The 19,724-nt window shown below is 42.0% G+C and overlaps 1 protein-coding gene across 1 annotated transcript in view; it reads left to right on the plus strand.

Annotated features, from left to right (window-relative positions):
- The window catches only part of LCMT1 (leucine carboxyl methyltransferase 1), a 70,003-nt gene extending 51,041 nt beyond the window's left edge, over window positions 1–18,962 (plus strand). The window contains exons 6-11 of the mRNA XM_055562388.1: window positions 1,345–1,447; window positions 8,011–8,131; window positions 12,668–12,769; window positions 13,979–14,070; window positions 15,761–15,858; window positions 18,745–18,962. Coding sequence (XP_055418363.1) covers window positions 1,345–1,447; window positions 8,011–8,131; window positions 12,668–12,769; window positions 13,979–14,070; window positions 15,761–15,858; window positions 18,745–18,767 — 539 coding nt within the window. The 3' untranslated portion in view covers window positions 18,768–18,962. The remainder of the gene's footprint in view (window positions 1–1,344; window positions 1,448–8,010; window positions 8,132–12,667; window positions 12,770–13,978; window positions 14,071–15,760; window positions 15,859–18,744) is intronic.
- The last annotated feature ends 762 nt before the right edge of the window (window positions 18,963–19,724 follow it).

The following is a 19,724-nucleotide window of genomic DNA, read 5'->3' on the forward strand; positions in this document are numbered from 1 at the left end:
TCAACCCTGGATATTCATTGGAAGGACTGATGCTGAAGCTGGAGCGCCAATACTTTGGCCACCTGATGTGGAGAGCTGACTTATTGGAAAAGACCCTGATGCTGGGAAGGATTGAAGGCAAAAGGAGAAGAGGGTGGCAGAAGATGAGATGGTTAGATAGCCTCACCAATTCAGTGGACATGAATTTGAGCAAACTCTGTCCGGGAGATAGTGAAGGACAGGGAAGCCTGTCATGCTGCCGTCCATGGGTTTGCAGTCAGACACAACTTAGCGACTGAACAACATAATATTATTTTATCTGTAAATACTTTAGTACATCAACTGTTTTCTTTTAAATGTAATGTCTTGCAAGTTGACAAAACATTTTGAGAGCAATTAGTACCAATATTTAAATAGGCTTCCTCTTTTGATCTCCTGATTCTGCTCATCATAACCAGCATAACTGGGCAAGTCCTTTGTAATATGTATATAAGGATATTCATTGCAATGTCTCAGACGAAATAGATTTGGAAATACTGTCTGTCTAATACTGAGTGATTGGCTAAGTAAGTTGTTTTATCTACTCAGTGAAGCACTGTGAAATCATTACAGAGAATGTTGTCCCTCGTACTGTTGTTTTTTTTTTCCCTGTGTTTTATTTTATACTGGAATATAGCTGATTAACAATGTTATCATAGTTTCAGGTGAACAGTGAAGGGACTCAGCCATACATATACATGTAACCATTCTCCCCCAGACTCCCCTCCTATCTGGGCTGCCACATAACATTGAACGGAGTTCCATGTGCTGTACAGTATGTGATTATTGGTTGTCCATTTTAAATATAGCAGTGTGAATATGTCCATCCTAAACTCCCTAACTATCCTTTCCCCCATCCTTTCCCCCAGCAACCATAAGTTCATTCTCTAAGCCTGTGAGTCTCTTCCTGTTTTGTAAGTTCATTTGTTCCTGATACTGTTGTTAAATAGGAAAAGCTTTCAGAACAAGTATTGGGTGGTCCCATTTTCTTTTATTGTGCAAGGTGTATGTATGTGTGTGTCTGTGTTGTGTATTTGACGGGGGAGAAAGCGGGGGGGAGGATGTGTCTGTGTTGTGTATGTGAATTTAAGCACATAGAAAAAGGGATAGAATGTTATACATTAAAACACTAATAGTTATCTTTGAAAGGTATGACTTTAGTTAATTTTCACCTCCTGATTTTTTCCCCCCCATAATGAGCATGCATTTTTATAGTGGAGAAAAACAGTACATTTACTTTCGTTTTGAAAAAGCCACATCCATTGAAGTTACAATCTCTTCCTGATCAGTTTCTGTTGAAATTACCATCTCTTCTTGCATTTACAGATGGGCACATGTTGGATTCAACAAGATATGCCATCATTGGAGCAGATCTCCGAGATATAGCTGACCTGGAAGAGAAGTTAAAGAAATGTAACATGAGTACACAGTGAGATTTTTTTTTTAACCTCTTACATCTGTGATTTCATGCTAACTGGGGATAAGACCAGTTGGAAGTACAGTGTAATTACATATACCATTTTGTCCTCTGTAATCTTTATCATTTCATTGCTATTTTAGAGTAGTTTTCGGAAGTTTTTTGAGAAGCAGTGTTCCCCAGGTCTGTTTTCTCATGAGAATCGCTTGTATTGCTTTTGTAAAATACTGATTCCTAATATCATAAGTTTGAGGAAAGATAATTGTATGCATAGAAACATATAATTGTAACATATAAAGAAAGGATTAGCATCCAGGGTATAAAAGAATAGCTACTATTTCCACCACTAAAGTCTGGTGGAAAAATGGGCAAAGGATAGATGACCAGGCAGCTCAGAGGAAACTGGGTATCATGTTAAAATGCTATAGAACTTCAGTAGTAATCAGATGAAATTCTGTTGTACCACCACCAGGTTGCCGGAAAGGTAGAAGTCTGAGAATATCAAGTGTTGGCATGGATATTGGGGGAAAGGGATGCTCATACACCACGGGTAGAAGTGATCTTGGTGTGACATTGCAAGGAGCAATCTGGAATTTAGTAAAATTGCTGGTGTCATGTGATATTGCAGTCCCATGTTTGGGTGTGTCTCTCCTGAGAAGGTCTACATGTATGTACAAGGAGGACATTCACTGCAGCTTTCAGTTTTAGTAGCAGAAAATTGGAAACAACTGAAATGTCCATCAGGAGGAGAGTGGATGAATGATCCGTAAAATGCATGACGTTTTACGTAAAAAGTTTTATGTAAAACGATCCGTAAAATTGGAGAGAGCTCAAAAGTTTAATATTGAGTTTTTAAAAACTAGATGGCAGGTTATATGCAGAGTGTGATACCAAATGTGTACAATCAACTCCTCCCCCCAAATACTGTATTTTTGTGATTATGTGTATACATCAAGGAAGTGTTTTTAAAATGGACCAGAAGGGTGCACACCGGATTCTTGAGTGTGGGTACCTTTGGGAGGCAGAGGAGGGCAGTGGGAGGTGTGGTTTTAGCAGAGTGATGCTGGTCAAATGGATAAAGAGCTAGTGGGAGGAAAAGGCCTATCTACTTGGTCTGCCATAGGTGAGGATAACACTTTCCAGGATATTTGAGGTGAAAGGCTCAAGGAGAGGTTTGGAAGGAAGGGAAGGGAAAGGGAAAGTTATTTAAAAAAATAAATTGAAGGCGAGGAATCAGCGGCAAACAATGAAAAATGAACGATGAGGGAAATCATTGGAGGACAGGGAAGGGAGGAAGAAGAGCATGGACTGAGTTAACTTGCCTTTGAGGGAAGAGAAACACCCCCCAGTCTTCTGAGAGGGGAAGAAAGAGGGTAAGGACAGACAGAAATACAGATGAGCTTTGGGCGATGGAGGAGTAGAGGGTGGAAGAGTGATCTTCCTGACGCATTGGCTTGGTGATGGCTGTCATCTCAGCGTATTGAAGTTCTTGCTTACATTTCTTCTGAAATCATCAAGTAGGTTGTTATTCACAGGATTTACGTCCCCACCAGCCCAAATGTCAAATGGGCTTTGTCACTCCAGCTTTACTGTCTGAATCTGTCTCATTTGAGTGTTCAGAAGTAAGGTCCATACATTGCCAAGAGTATTTATACTTCTTTTTTCCTTTGGGGAGACCATTACATGGTTCACAAATTGCGGAATATGGCGTGTTTTCTTAAATTTATATTTTTTAATTGAAGTATAGTTGAGAAACAGTGTTGTTAGTTTTTGCTGTACAGCACATTGACTCAGTTATACACACATTTATGTTCTTAGTTATATTCTTTTGCATTATGATTTATCCCAGGATATTGAGTATAGTTCCCTGTGCTATACAGTGGGACCTTGTTGAGTATCCATTCTGTATATACTTGTTTACGTCTGCTAATCCCAGACTTGCAGTCCATTCCTCCTTCGCCCCTGCCCCTCCACCCTTGGCAACCACAGCTTTGACCTCTGTGTCTGTGAGTCTTTCTGTTTCGTAGATAGGTTCATTTGTGCCATGTTTTAAGTTCCACATATAAGTGATACCATATGGATTTGCCTTTCTCTTCAGACTTGCTGCACTTAGTGTGATAATCTCTAGTTGCATCAGTCCTGATGCAGATGGCTGCACTTAGTGTGATAATGTCTAGTTGCATCAGTCCTGATGCAGATGTCACTGTTTCACTCTTTTCTATGACTGAGTAGTATTTTATTGTGTATATACACCACATCTTCATCTGTTCCTCTGTCGGTGGACATTTAGGTTGCTTCCACATCTTGGCTTTTGTGACTAGTGCTGCTTTGCCCATAGGAGTGCCTATATCTTTTTGAATTGTAGTTTTGTCCAGATATATGTCTAGGAGAGGGATTGCTGGATCATATGGTAATTCTATTTTTAATTTTATGAGAAACCTCCATACTGTTTTCCATAGTGGGTACACCAACTTACGTTCCCACCAATGGTGCAGGAGGGTTCCAAACCCCTCCAGCATTTGTTATTTGTAGACTTTTGAATGAGGGCCATTCTGACTAGCATGAGGTGATACCTCACTGTCGTTTTGATTTTCATTTCTCTAATGAAATTAGTGATGCTGAGCAAGTAGTGTGTATTCTTTTAGCAGAAGGAAGGTCTTGACTCTCAAGGGTGTGTTGCTGGATTTCTTGGGAGCATGTGGGTTTGTGGAGGTCAGCAGGAGATTAGCTAAAGCTGATACCAGTGGGCCTGGAGCCCACTCAGAATGAAGAGAACACAAGTCTTGGAATCTTACCCTGGATTCCTATTTTACTTCTGCATGTTGTTATTGTTCAGTCACCCAGTCGAGTCTGACTCTTTGTGACGCCATGGGCTGTAGCACGCAAAGCTTCTCTGTCCCTCAGCATCTCCTGAAGTTTGCCCAAGGTCACGTCCATTGCAACAGTGATGGCATCCGGCCCTCTCATCCTCTGACACCCTCCTCTTCTTCCCTCAGTCTTTCCCAGCATCAGGGACTTTTCCAGTGAGGCAGCTGTTTGCATCAGATGACCAAAATACTGGAGTTTCAGCTTCAGCATCAGTCCTTCCAACAAATATTCAGGGTTGATTTCCCTTAAGATTGACTGGTTTGATCTCCTTGTTGTCCAGGGGACTTCCAGGAGTTTTTTCTAGCTTCCACTTACGATTATACAGTGGAAATGACAAAAAGATTCAAAGGATTAGATCTGATAGAGTGCCTGAAGAACTATGGTCAGAGGTTCATGACATTGTACAGGAGTCAGTGATCAAGACCATCCCCAAGAAAAAGAAATCCAAAAAGGCAAAATGGTTGTCTGAGGAGGCCTAACAGATAGCTGAGAAAAGAAGAGAAGCTAAAGGCAAAGGAGAAAAGAAAAGATATACCCATTTGAATGCAGAGTTCCAAAGAATAGCGAGAAAAGATAAGAGAGCCTTCCTCAGTGATCAGTTCAAAGAAATATAGGAAAGCAATAGAATGGAAAAGACTAGAGATTTCTTCAAGGAAATTAGAGATACCAGGGGAACATTTCATGCTAAGATGGGCACAATAAAGGACAGAAATGGTATGGACCTAACAGAAGCAGAAGATACTAAGAAGAGGTGGCAAGAATACACAGAGGAACTATACAAAAAAGATCTTCGTGACCCACATAAGCACAATGGTGTGATCACTCACCTAGAGCCAGACATCCTGGAATGCAAAGTCAAGTGGGGCTTAGGAGGCATCACTACAAACAAAGCTAGTAGAGGTGATGGAATTCCAGTTGAGCTATTTCAAATCCTAAAAGATGATGCTGTGAAAGTGATGCTGCACTCAATATGCCAGCAAGTTTGGAAAACTCAGCAGTGGCCACAGGACTGGAAAAGGTCAGTTTTCATTCCAATCCCAAAGAAAGGCAATGCCAAAGAATGCTCAAACTACTGCACAATTGTACTCATCTCACACACTAGCAAAATAACGCTCAAAATTCTCCATGCCAGGCTTCAGCAGTATGTGAACTGTGAACTTCCAGATGTTCAAGCTGAATTTAGAAAAGGCAGAGGAACCAGAGATCAAATTGCCAACATCTGTTGGATCATCAAAAAAGCAAGAGAGTTCCAAAAAAACATCTACTTCTGCTTTATTAACTACGCCAAAGCCTTTGACTGTGTGGATTACAACAGATTGTGGAAAATTCTTAAAGAGATGGGAATACCAGGCCACCTTACCTGCCTTCTGAGAGATCTGTATGCAGGTCAGGAAGCAAGAGTTAGAACTGGACATGGAACAACAGACTGGTTCTAAATCGGGAAAGGAGTATGTCAAGGCTGTATATTGTCACCCTGCTTATTTAACTTATATGCAGAGTACATCATCCAAAATGTGGGTCTGGATGAAGCACAAGCTGGAATCAAGATTGCCAGAAGAAATATCAATAACCTCAGATATGCAGATGACACCACCCTTATGGCAGAAAGTGAAGAAGAACTAAAGAGCCTCTTGATGAAAGAGAAAGAGGAGAATGAAAAAGTTGGCTTAAAACTGAACATTCAGAAAACTAAGATCATGGCATCCGGTCCTATCACTTCATGTCAAATAGATGGGGAAACAATGGAAACAGTGAGAGATTTTATTTTGGGGGGCTCCAAAATCACTGCAGATGGTGACTGCAGCCATGAAATTAAAAGATGCTTATTCCTTGGAAGAAAAGCTATGACCAACCTAGACAGCACATTAAAAAGCAGAGACATTACTTTGCCAGCAGAGGTCCATGTAGTCAAAGCTATGGTTTTTCCAGTGGTCATGTATGGATGTGAGAGTTGGACTATAAAGCAAACTGAGCACCAAAGAATTGATGTTTTTGAACTGTGGTGTTGGAGAAGACTCTTGAGAGTCCCTTGGACTGCAAGGAGATCCAACCAGTCCATCCTAAAGGAAATCAGTCATGACTATTCATTGGAAGGACTGATGCTGAAGCTGAAATTCCAATATTTTGGCCACCTGATGTGAAGAACTAACTCATTTAAAAATACCCTGATGCTGGGAAAGATTGAAGGTGGGAAGAGAAGGGGATGACAGAGGATGAGATGGTTGGATGACATCACCGATTTGATGGACATGAGTTTTGAGTAAGCTCCGGGAGTTGCTGATGGACAGGGAAGCCTGGTGTGCTGCAGTCCATGGGGTCGCAAAGAGTCAGACATGACTGAGTGACTGAACTGAACTGAACAGTTTGAAGGCATCAGTTCTTTGGCGTTCTGCCTTCTTTATGGTCCAACTCTCACAACCGTTTGTGACTACTGGGAAGACCATAGCCTTAATTATACAGACCTTTATCAGCAGAGTAATGGCTCTGCTTTTCAACACACTGTCTGGGTTTGTCATAACTTTCATGCCAAGAAGCTTACTTCTGCTTACTAGTTGTTTAATAGAGGGAGGGTTTTGGGGTTTTGTTTTTTTAATCTCTTTGAGCCTTAGTATCTTCATTTATGAACTGGGATAAAAACTATTTCACACGATGGTTTTGAAGATCAGGTAGCACATGTGAAAACAGTTGAGCAGAAATCGGCACACAGTAGGCCCCTGAGTCAGCTGCATCTGACTCTGAGTACAGCTGCAGCTGTATAGCCAGCTGTTTGGAAAATGTGCTGGTAGGTCATGAAAGTAATCATGTATAAATCAGACCAGATCTTCGTAGGAAGTTTGCCTCACTTTGGAGATCTATGAAACAGATGAAAAAAAAATTTGTGTAACAAGTATTCAGATTACATATTCTTCCCTGTGGTTTCATTTGTGTTCTCTGTTTTCCTTTATGGGCTGTCTTGTCTGCTTTTCTTTCAGTTATATTTTGAAAAGTGTTAATCCTCTTTCTAATGTTGCTAATAGCTACCTTTTACAAAATATATTGTAAATATGTTTAACTTCATTTTTTAAATGATTCAAGTCTACAAAGAAGTTGCAAAAATCATACAAAAAATTCCCAAATAGCCTGCTTTACCTGGCCTGGGCTTAGCTGGGTGGTTCATCTGCTAGGGGCCAGGTTTCGCTCATGTCCTTTGGGGTTCGTCCATGTGTGAGAACAGATTGGTCAGTGGAGTTGCGTCATTCTCAACCACAGGACCTCCTCTCCTAGGGCAAGCTAGCTTGGGTTCATTTCCACAGTGGTTTCAGGTTTCCAAGTACAGCAAGAGAGCAAGTGCCAGCGTCCAGGTCATTTCCAAGCTTCTGCTGGTATCACGTTTGTTGCTATTCCAAAGCAGGTTACACGACTCACCCAGATTCCAGGGGGAGGGAAATAAACTCTGCCTTCTGAGTGGGAGACTCTGCCTGCACCGTGCCACAGTGTGGATGTACAGTTAGGAAGAACGTGTAGCCATTTTTATAGTCTGCATTTTCAACTGCAAAACAAAAGTGATTGCTGATCGCTCACCTTTTTGCATTGTAAAACTTAGAGTCGTGTTACATTGATTGTTAATATGAAAACTGAAAGCACTGGGGTATGAACTACAACATGAGTGCATTTAGAGTCCCATCTGGATGAAAACATATTTATGTGCCTTTTTTCCTTCCCTTAAGATTGCCGACCCTCCTGATAGCTGAATGTGTGCTGGTGTACATGACTCCGGAGCAGTCTGCAAACCTCCTCAAGTGGGCCGCCAACAGTTTTGAGGCTGCCATGTTCATAAACTACGAACAGGTAAGAGGAAGCTCAAGAAATCCACATTCTGTGCAGGACTCCAGGGGTGGCTTTCTCTCTCTTGAGCACCCTTGGAATATGCTTTCCCTTATTATTTTCTTTCTTTTTTTTTTTTTTTTTAAATTTTATTTTATTTTTAAACTTTACATAATTGTATTAGTTTTGCCAAATATCAAAATGAATCCGCCACAGGTATACATGTGTTCCCCATCCTGAACCCTCCTCCCTCCTCCCTCCCCATACCATCCCTCTGGGTCGTCCCAGTGCACCAGCCCCAAGCATCCAGTATCGTGCATTGAACCTGGACTGGCAACTCGTTTCATACATGATATTTTACATGTTTCAATGCCATTCTCCCAAATCTTCCCACCCTCTCCCTCTCCCACAGAGTCCATAAGACTGTTCTATACATCAGTGTCTCTTTTGCTGTCTCGTACACAGGGTCCCTTATTATTTTCCTTCTGCCTCTGTAGCTCCTTTGTTAATCAGTTCCAGCAAACCTAGTATTCTTTTCTTTTCTTGAGGTTTATTTATTTAATTTTTTTTTGGTTGAACTGGGTCTTCGTTGCTGCATATGGGGCTTTCTCTGGTAGCAGCCGGCAGGGACTACTCTTTAGTTAGGGTTCCAGGGCTTGTGATGGTGGCTTCTCTTGCTGCAGAGCACGGGCTCGAGAGCAAGGGCACAGTAGTCGTGGCACGTGGGCTTAGTTGCCAGGCGGCATGTGGGATCTTCCCGGAATAGGGATTGAATCAGTGTCTCTTGCATTCCAGGGTGGATTCCTAATGACTGCCCTAAACCTAGTATTTTTGAGTTCAAGAGTGCCTGCAAATTTTTATCTAGAGTTTCTGGAACTTCCATCTTGGCCTTTAAGGAAGCTTTTTGTGTTCTTACTTTATCACTGTGTTTACTATAAAGTCATTGATCTTGATGGAGGGAATTTTGGCTGTCATCAGGGTAGGGGTAGCAAACTCACATGCCTTCAGAGGCAGATAGTGATGCAAATGCAAGAAGCTGGCCGGGTGTCACACATTGTGAAGTAGTGGGGCCTGTGGTGACCTGGGACACCCGCGTCCCATTTCACGGATGCCCACTTTTCAGTGCCAGTCAGTTGTTACCATGTGGAGTGAGCCTAGAGTTGCCTGAACTCCCAGTTTTTCGAGATTAGAAATCTAGGATTTTACTGTAACATTTCCTGTGGCTCAGCTGGAATGAGCTGAGCTGAGCTCTTTCAATGAGCTCACAGCTCCTGCAGTGCGGGAGACCTGAGTTCAATCCCTGGGTTGGGAAGATCCATTAAAGAAGAGAAAGGCTACCCACTCCAGTATTCTGGCCTGGAGAATTCCAAGGACTGAATTCCTGGAGAATTCACTTCACTTTCCTAATTTCTAAAATCACTGAGTCTGGCCTGTGGCTCGCTGTTCTCATCTGGTGCCTGAAAGGTTATGTTTTGGTGTTTTGGAATAATTCATCTTGGGTCTGTATGACCTGCAGCAGAATTGCTCTGTGGTTGGGAGTCCATGCTGTGGAGACAGACTGCCTAGCTCCGTGATCTGGACAAGTTACTTGACCTCTCTGTGCCTGTTTCCTCATCTGAAAAATGAGGATAATAGTCCCCCAACCTCATAGTTCATAAACGAGTTAACAGGTGCACAAGCATTGACAACATTAAGTAAGCTGTTAACTCAGTTATTATTTGGATCTCTCGGAGCCCCAGGGTTATATAAGAATACCTGCCTCTCAGGTCTAAATAATCCAGACTAAATTTGGCAAGTGCATTCATTAAAAAAAGAAGACTTGCCTCTCTGGATTATTATGGGAACTCCTGAGATGTTGAACAGCAGTGGACTGATGATAAGCAGTGCCAATACATGTTAGCTACTTTTATTGTTTATTTTAGTTTAGCTTTATTGAATTTATTTTGTTTTTTTTTTTTTTACTGCTTTTTATTTTCAAATGTTATTACAGATAAGGGCAGTGCAGGGCCTTGCACCATGTCTCATTGCTACAAACAGGTCTGGGGCTGGACCTTGGTCTCCTGTCTTCCCCATCCCCCCACCCAGCCCAGGTTCTAGTATAGGTGGTTCTTGGTTGGTTGATTTTTCTTCTTTTCCTCTCTTTAATTGGAAGCATTCCTCAGATTCAGTCTTTTTTTTTTAAAAAATATTTAAATATTTATGTATTTATTTTTGACTGCAGTGGGTCTTTGTTGCTGCACGTGGGCTTTGTCTGGCTGCAGAGTGGGAACTACTCTCAAATTGTGGTGCTCAGACCTCTCGTTGCAGTGGCTTCTTTTGTGGAGCGTGGGCTCTAGGGCACACGGGCTTCAGTAGTTGCGGCTCATGGGCTTAGTTGCTCCAAGGCATGTGGGATCTTCCCGGACCAGGGTTGGAACTGGCATCCCCTTCACTGCAAAGTGGATTCTTAACCACTGAACCACCAGGGAAGCCGCAGACGTAGTCTTTTGACCTGGTAAATGAATATAATGGCTGCTGGCCTCGTCAGTCTGTACTATCAACGTGGATAAATCCTGGCGACCTGTCTCTGTTTTCGGGACACCATACCTGGGAAGAAGGAATTTCATTTCCCACGTTTCCACACATTTCACATGTGCAGTGTTTCATTTGTGTGTTCTTTTATTCAACATCACGTGAGAGATAAGGGGTTAAATAAATTTTGGCCAGAGACCCTGTCACTTTGGTGCAGGGCTGAGATTGTACTAGTTTTTAGCATGTTGACCACAGCCGTCCCTCAAAGGGCTTAAACCCTGCCCACCACCTTCATTTTGTGAATAATCAACTTTTAATTCATTTATTTCCTGACAAGTACAGAATCATTAGCCTTACGTTCGTCAATTGCTCATATGTCTTATGTTGTTATTTAATTAATAGTTAAATGACAAAACAACATGGATGATGATTATTTCAGTAATAATGATTTCAGATTCTTAGAATTTGATTATTATATAGCCGGCGCTTTTCTTTGAGTTTCATATGTATTAACCTGTTTGATCATTACAACAGCCCACAAGGTAGGTACTAGTACTATCCTGATTTTACAGGTAAGGGTTTGAACCAAGGGATTAGGTATCTTGCTCACAGCTATTAAATATCAAGCCAATATTCAAACCGAGGCAATACAATGAAGGAGTTTGTGCTCATAAATATGCTTCTATTCTGAATGAATAGTCAGCAATCATATCATTACTGCCACATAAGCCCTATGCATCCTCCCCAAAAAAGAGTAACATTGGTTCTTGACGTGCAGAGGATTGGGGAATCACTTCATATATTGTTAAAGTGCTGAAGTTTTGATACCTTATATATGACAAAGTACCAGTGTGTGTGCTACATTAATGTGCATAATATTTTGTTTTGCACACATATATACATGATGGTTTTTATTTATTTATTTTAATTGGAGGCTAATTACTGTACAAAATTGTAGTGGTTTTTGCCATACATTGACATGCATCAGCCATTTTGCACACATATGTACATGATGTTTTTTAAACCATTTTTTTTTAAAATTCAGAAGTAGGTAAGGTGGTCTGGTATTCCCATCTCTTTAAGAATTTTCCACAGTTTGTTGTGATCCTCACAGTTCAAGTCTTTAGCATAGTCAGTGAAGCAGAAGTAGATGTTTTTCTGGAATTCCCTTGCTTTTTCTGTGATCCAACGGATATTGGAAATTTGATGTCTGGTTCCTCTGCCTTTTCTAAATCCTGTTTTGAAATACATCTGAAAGTTCTTGGTTTACATACTGTTGAAGCCTAGCTTGAAGGATATTGAGCATTACCTTGCTAGAATGTGAAATGAGTGCAGTTGTAGTCTGAACATTCTTTGGCATTGCCTTTCTTCTTTATTCAGAAAGTAATGCCACATGCAAAATAAAAAAAAAAAAGTCATGTAGTTTAAAGGGTAAACAAAGAAAAGTCTCTCCTCTATCGCAGACTTTGGCCTCTAACCTGGGAAGCAACCTTGCTGTATTCTAGAATTTTCCTGTGCATATATAAATGTGAAGAGAGATTTTTTTTCCCCCCTAAAGATAGATGGAGGCATACTATACACATTCCTTTGTAAATTACTTTTCAAGAGTTTGTCTTAGGGGCCATCTCATATCTGTCTGTCTGCCTGCTTTTTATGTTTTCATGGCTATATGATATTTCATTGTATAAACCTGCCAGAAGTTATTTAACCCCAAGCAATGGGTATTTAAGTTCTTTCCAGATCCTTTCTGTCATACACAGTGCTGCAGTAAATGTTCTTGCATTTTCGCATACAGACGCAAGTCTACCTGTGAGATAGGCTCCTGGGGGTGGAGTTACCTGGTCCCAGGCTGAGTGTTGGCAATGCGTGAACACTGCCCAGGTGCCTCTCGAGGGCTGTACTCCATCAGCATTGCACCTGGGGCTCCGTGACCTGCGCTGGGTATTACCAGCCTTGACCGCTTAGCGACAGGATGTGGTTATTTTGTTTTGCATGTTTTAAGAAGCAGAGAGACCCTGCAGTAGTGCCCAGCCTCCCCTCCCTTCCCAGGTAAACATGGGTGACCGGTTTGGGCAGATCATGATCGAGAACCTGCGGAGACGACAGTGTGACCTGGCCGGAGTGGAGACTTGCAAGTCGCTGGAGTCGCAGGTCAGAGGGCAGAGGCCCGGGTGTCCTCTTGTACCCTGGCCAACCGAGAAAGGGCTTCCTTCCTACGCAGATGGGAGAACGTGAGGGTCCTTCCGGAGTGCCTGCCTGCGGGCAGCCACTGGTTCATCGTGTGGGGGAGATCCAAGCCCTGTGCTACCATCTTGGCATGGAAAATACAAGTTTACATTTCCTGTCTCCTGTTACTTTACTTTTTTATTATGCTGTTTTTCAAACAACATAAGAGTAGAGGGAATAATTAAAGCGAACACCTATGTCCCACCAGCCAACTTCAATAATTAATAATATTTTGTCATTGCCATATTGTTACCCCTTCCCCCAAATTTTCATTGGTGGTGTCATTGGAAAGGTGGCTCAGGGGTAAAGAATCTCCCGGCAGTTCAGGATTCACGAGTAGATGTGTGTTCAATCGCTGGGTCAGAAAGATACCCTGGAGGAGGAAATGGCAGCCCACTCCAGTGTTCTTGCCTGGATAATCCCATGGACAGAGAAGCCTGGCGGGCTACAGTCCATGGGGTCACAAAGAGTCAGACATGACTGAGTGTCTGAGCACATCGTTGGAATATTTAAGGCAAATCCCAGACACTGTTTCATTTCCCTCGTAAGTACTTCAGTGTGAATCTCCTACCAGTAAGGACCTTCCTCTGCCCAGGATAATGATAATACCATGATCACATCTGACAAGTGGACATGCTCCTTCATAGCAGCTGACACCCACCCAATTCATACTCGGCTTTTACCAGTCGTCTAAAAAATTGTTCACGGTTGGTGTATTTGAATCAGGATCCAGACATGATTCCCACTTTGTACTTGACTTAAATTCTTGCAAACTGTAATCGTTCCCCCAAAATTTAGAAATTTTTTGGTGAAGAGGCACTTTCCTACCCCTACTGCCTTTTAAATGGCTTAGTTTTTACATGGCTTGTGTCATTACCACCAGGGCCCTTTAAAAAGCTGATACTTGTATAGAATAGTTTCTTCCTTTATTTCTCTTTAAATATTATACTTTAGGGTGCCCCCATTGTAACAGTACCTGTTGAGTAGAGAATATGGGGAAATGAAAAGACAGATGAGAGGGTCCAGAATGGGCTTTTTAAAGAGGAGCCCTCCGAGGGAAGCTGTGTGTGCAAAGAGCGCCTCGGGTCGTGTGACAGCTCCTGTCGTCTCCCTTCTCTCCGCCCCGCGTTTTAGAGAGAACGGCTCCTGTCCAGCGGGTGGGAGTCGGCGTCAGCCATCGACATGATGGAAGTGTACAGCAGGTTGCCTCATGCCGAAAGGATCAGGTACGGGACTGACAAGAGTCCGCTCCATGGCAAATAACTGTGAATGAAAGGCATCATTGTCCATACCTTTTCATGTTTTTTTTAAAAAAAAAAAAAAAAACCCAACCCCAAACTAGACCTATTTTGACACAAGTTAACTGCTGCTAACATAGATTAAACATTGCTAGCTCCTTGAGAGTAACTCATTAGCTATTAGCCAAGATAAGGTTTATGCCCAAACATTATTTTAGTCAAAATAAACAGTTACACCTCTGCAGTGGAAATCTTGCACAATCCCTGTGTTTTGGAAAAGGAGGAAAGTCACGTTGCCCGAGGGGTCCTAAGGGGGGTGGGGGGCAGTCTGCTTATGGATTTTTAAGTGAACTTTCCCCCTCATTATAAAAGAAATACGTGCTTGTTGTTCTAAAACAATTTTCAAGTAAAGTTCATGAAGTATAGAGCAGTTGTGTGCTGTGAATAAATTGGAGTATATTCTTTTTCTATGTGTATATAAATATTTATCAACCTATAGATTTGTATTTTTTGAATCAGTAGATTGATACATGTATTTGCCTGTAAACCACCATCCTTTCAAAAGCTTAACAATAGCTTATAATTATCTCTGCATGTCAAGATGTTCAGGTCACCATATCCTGTTTAGTGGTGCCTGGTGTTTATATTGATGTGTGGATATATGCTAACGACAGCAGTTTTTCAAACTGAGATATAATTGACAGACAATGTTCGTTTCAGGTGCACAACACTTTTTTAAGGAGAACCACTTTATTTTGAGTAGTAAACAAAACTCCGTTTATAATGTAATAAAAGAAACCCTCATCAATTTCTTCACAGTTAGTCTGAAGAACAAAATCTCCAGCTTAATTAGAATTTACATTTAACCTTAAATATTCTAAAATCCATCTATGTCAACTTTGGAGTTTTAATCTTGCCCGATCCTATGAAATAGACCAAACCTTGATAGATAATCGGACTCCTAATTTTCGCCATTAACCATACTCTTTCATCTTGCTTTCTGACTCCATACATTCCATCCTGAATGTTCAGTGGGTTTGCAGTAAACTTCCAAGGTGAAGGGAAATTTCTTGCTCATCGTTTGCCTAAAATCTTGGCTTGTGTTCATCTTTTGAAACAAAAAACACACACCAGAAGTGCCCACAGGTTCCACTCCTAAAACTCCTTTAAAGATCTTCTTTGCCAGTGGTTCCGAAGCGCAGTCCATGACATCTGAAGCAATGTCTTGGAGCAGAACGCCACCGGGTGCAGCAGGCAGGACACGGCAGGAGTCCTGGTTTAATTTACGTTTCTTTTCACATAAATGAGATTGAAAAGCCCTTGTTTTTTTCCTTGCCAGTGATCTGGTCTTTTACCCATCTTTTAAATAAGTTTTAAAAAGTGTTCTTTCTTACTGAAGTGTAACAGCTCGTTTATATAACAAGGAAATCTACCCCCTTGCCATTTGTATTACAGACATTCTCTTCTAGTTTGTCATCTGTCACTTTTGACTTTGCTTATGGAGGTTTTTTTTCTTCTTTTCAAAAATAGCTAAAATGGTCCCACGCCATACGTACTATTCTGTAGCCCGCTTCTTTTCGCATAGTCTATCCTGAATGCGTTTCCACGCCCGGCAGTATGCGTCACGGCCTTCATTTTTAATTGGATACATTGGTACTGTTGTCTTTTCATTCCACAGAATAGAGGCCCTTGAATTCCTGGATGAAAGGGAGCTTCTTGAACAGCTCATGCAGCATTACTGCCTTTGCTGGGCCACCAAAGGAGGAAGCGAACTAGGTAGGTAACTTCACTTATATTGATTGGAATTTTTCTAGGGAATTTTTTGTCTCTGGAGAACGTAACGCTCAATGGGAATTTTCTGCCCAGGAGGAACTAGGGCTCGTATACATGGATCTGTGAACATAGAGAATCAGCAGTTATATCCTCTGATTTTATAGCACAAAACCCAGGAGAACTGCTTAAATAAACCACATGTATGAAAACCAACCAACAGCCCTTTAGGGCTGTTTGTGGAATTTCCTCAACTGGATGGTAAGAGACCTTGAGTCTTGTAATCATCTTAATGAAAGGATCCAGTGTTCAGCTTTTTGATCTGCTTGTAACCAGGTTTGCTGGATGTTAAAACACACAGGTCATTGTTTCTGTCTAACACCCCTGCAGCTGTGGGTTGAATTTCTCTCTCTCATCTTCTTTTATATTGGAGGTGAATTCCCCTGGCTTGGAAGAGTCAGGCCATGGGGACAAAGCCCGGAGCCTTGTCTCAGTGCCTTGCTGCCTTGATCTTAACCCAGTTCCTCCTTTACAGCTGCCCCGTGCTGACCATGCTTCCCCTGGGCGCCTCTCCAGCCCAGTGGAGATAGTTTTAGATCCCAGTTCTGGCCTTTGCTGTTAAAGTGCCCTCAGACTTCCTATAGCTCTGTCAGACATACTGCCGTAGGCAAGTAGTGAATATAAAACAAAGAGCTTGGAGTCAAGGCCTGTCTCCTGTGTGAAAATTCCAGGTTGTTAATCATCCTCTTGGGCTTATCTTTCCAACAGTTTATAAATTTACCCAGCTGGGCAGTTCTGTCCACAAAATCCATTTATTTTTTATTTAAAAAATCATTTATTACTGTGTTTTTGTACTGCTGTTTTCCCCCATTTTTGAAAACAGTATAATTTTAAGCAGAGACTTTGGAAACTTCTAAAAAAAAGTATGGCAAAGAAAAAAAAATCACCCATATGCCCATCACTCAGAGATAACCTCTGGCAGCTTTTCCCTTCTTTTCTTTTTCTAGCTGTTGATTTGTTTTTAGGGGGGTTTAATTTATCTATGTAACCTTGATTCTGGATCTTTTTAAGCTTAATATTATAACATAAGCATTTCCCCTTGCTACTAAAAACTCTGCATGAGCATAATTTTCATGGCTTTATAAATATTCTGTCATGAAGCTCTGTCTGCATTTACTTAATTTTCTTACACTTTTAAAAAATATAGGTGACTTGTAATAGTATAGAATTAATTCTAGATTCTGTCAAGTAATGATGCATTGAGCTTTTCTATGTAAGGGGCTTCTTTTCCCCACTTCTCACCTGGCTACCTGTGGTATCTGTATAGTAAATCACTTACATACGAACCTTCAAGCTGCGAGCTTTTAAAGATGCGAACGTGTGTTCCGTCAGTGTCAGGTGTGAGTGACCCCGCAGCTTTCCTCCGTCTCCTATTGCTGACAGCCCAGCCTCCCACTTCCCTGCCCCCTTCTGGCAGTTACTCTTCTTGCCTCTTCACTCAATGCCAGCCCCTCTATGCTGAGCTGGGTACTGTACTACTGTACTTTTCGAGGTACTGTACTGTGAGATTAAAAATGTTTACTTTGTATGTTTGTTTATGTATTATTTGTGTGAAAAGTATTATAAACCTATCACAGTACAGTACTATGTAGCCAATTGTGTTAGTTGGGTATGGAGGCTAACTTCGTTGTACTTATGAACAAATTGGACTTGCTAATGCACTCTTGGAATGGAATGGAACGGAACTCATTCGTTGTAAGGGACTTACTGTACTTAACTTGTATGTGTGTAGAGGAGAAACTGTCTGTGTTTGCTCAAAGTTCAACATTTAAAAGACCAGGTTCCTAAAGAATAGGCTGTAGGTCAAAATCCGAACAGATTGATACTAAACAAACCTACAGCCAAGACTCTGGAAAATCAGAATGATTCTCCAATAATAAAATCACCTGCTAAAACAAAATTCAACACTCTTCAGAGGAAGATATCAGAATTCAGAGTCTCCCCAGCTTACCACCCACCGTGTTCAGTTTAGTTCAGTCACTCAGTTGTGTCCAACTCTTTGTGACCCCGTGGACCACAGCAGGCCAGGCTTCCCTGTCCATCAGCAACTCCTAGAAGTTGCTGAAACCCATGTCCATCGAGTCGGTGATGCCATCCAACCGTCTCACACTCTGTTATCCCCCTCTCCTCCTACCCTCAGTCTCTCCCAGCATCAGGGTCCTTTCCAATGAGTCAGTCTTTCACATCAGGTGGCCAAAGGATTGGAGTTTTAGCTCCAGTATCCGTCCTTCCAATGAGTATTCAGGACTGATTTCCTTTAGGATGGACTGGTTAGTATTTGATTAAAAAATTACTAGATATGTGAAGAAATAAATTGCCTACACCAGTCTTTTTTATTACTGAATTTGATTCAAAGACAAAAGGGTGAAAAAAATTGCTAAGGCTAGTCAGTAACCCTTTGACTTCTTTCTCACCCAAAATGGGGCAATAGTAATTTTCAAATGTATTTAAGGTAAAAAGCAGAACACTCAAGAATGAACTCGTTAAACAAGTTGTCTGAATGAAAGGTATTAATTCAGAAAAAAAAAAAAGTTCAGCATTTAAAGAATGGACTTGTGGGTTTTACTGGAGAGCCCATAAACCACTGTAACATTTCTTAATCCCTTTTAAACCACCGGTAAACACTGTCTCATCCAGCCTCCTGTTTCCTTGTGGAATCTTATCTTACACAACCAGGAGGCCCGGGTGCAGTAATTGAATGTGCAGCCGCCGCCCCAGAGCCGGTCCCCATGGACCTGGGGCCCCAGGCTCACATTCTTCCACCTCTGACTGTTTTCTCGGCCTCAGCCTGTGACAGCCCCTTCTCAGCATCTGTGCGTTTCCTCCCCTCAGGTTTGAAGGAAATAACTTATTGATCTGTTCAAGACTCGTGCTGAGCCAGAGCTGAAGCCAGCGACTTTTCCGGAGTTGAGTCTCCCAAGTTTCCTGAGTGGTGGGGAAGCCCCGGCTGCCATTCTCCCCCACTCTCCAAGAAGCCTCGTTTACTGGGGTGGTTGTACAAGTTCCTGTTCCTGTTGGCTAACAGTTTAAATAAATCTCCGTTGCCAGTTGCCGGTGTGTTGGTCCTCTGCTGTTTATCCTTTGCTCCCCTGGGGGGACTGTGGTTCCCCTCTTTGTCAGCTGGAACCAAAGATCCTCAGCCTGACCTCGGCCTTGGCCCACTGCCCGTGAGTCAGACTCAGCTCCTGCATCCGTTGTGGGATTTACTCCCGTGTGCTCTTAGGTGTGGCATCTTGACCAGAGGTTGGAGCGCGTCTCTGCTCCCGTTTCTGCCCTTGCCTGCTCAAGTCCTCCTTCACCTTGGTCACTGTGGCAGGTTGAATGATGACCCTCTAAAACGTCCCTTCCCAATCCCCCCAGCTGAGAGTATGTTACCTTGTATGGCAAAAGGGGCTTTGCAGATGTGATTAAGTTAAGGATCTTGAGGTGGGAGCATCCAGGTGGGCCAGATGTAATCACAAGAGTCCTTCCTTTTAAGGGAAGAAGGGAGGGCAGAGTCAGAGGAACAGGCGGTGTGACGCCACAAGCAGAGACCGGAGTGATATACTTTGAAGATGAGGGAAGGGCGAAAGTTGAGGAATATAAGTGGCCACTGGATGCTGAAAAGGGCAAGAGAATATCTCAGAGCGTCTAGAAGGAACCAGTCTTGCCAACACCTGGACTTCAGCCCAGTGAAACTAATTTCAGATTTCTTACTCCCAGGAAAAGAAGAGAATAAAGTTGTATTGTTGTAAGCCAGTGAGTCTGTGGTCATTTGTTATAGCAGCAGTAAGAAATTAATACATATACAATACTAGTACAGATTAAAGGAT

The sequence above is a fragment of the Bubalus kerabau genome, chromosome 23 (assembly GCF_029407905.1).
Source record: "Bubalus kerabau isolate K-KA32 ecotype Philippines breed swamp buffalo chromosome 23, PCC_UOA_SB_1v2, whole genome shotgun sequence".
Lineage (NCBI taxonomy): Eukaryota > Metazoa > Chordata > Mammalia > Artiodactyla > Bovidae > Bubalus > Bubalus kerabau.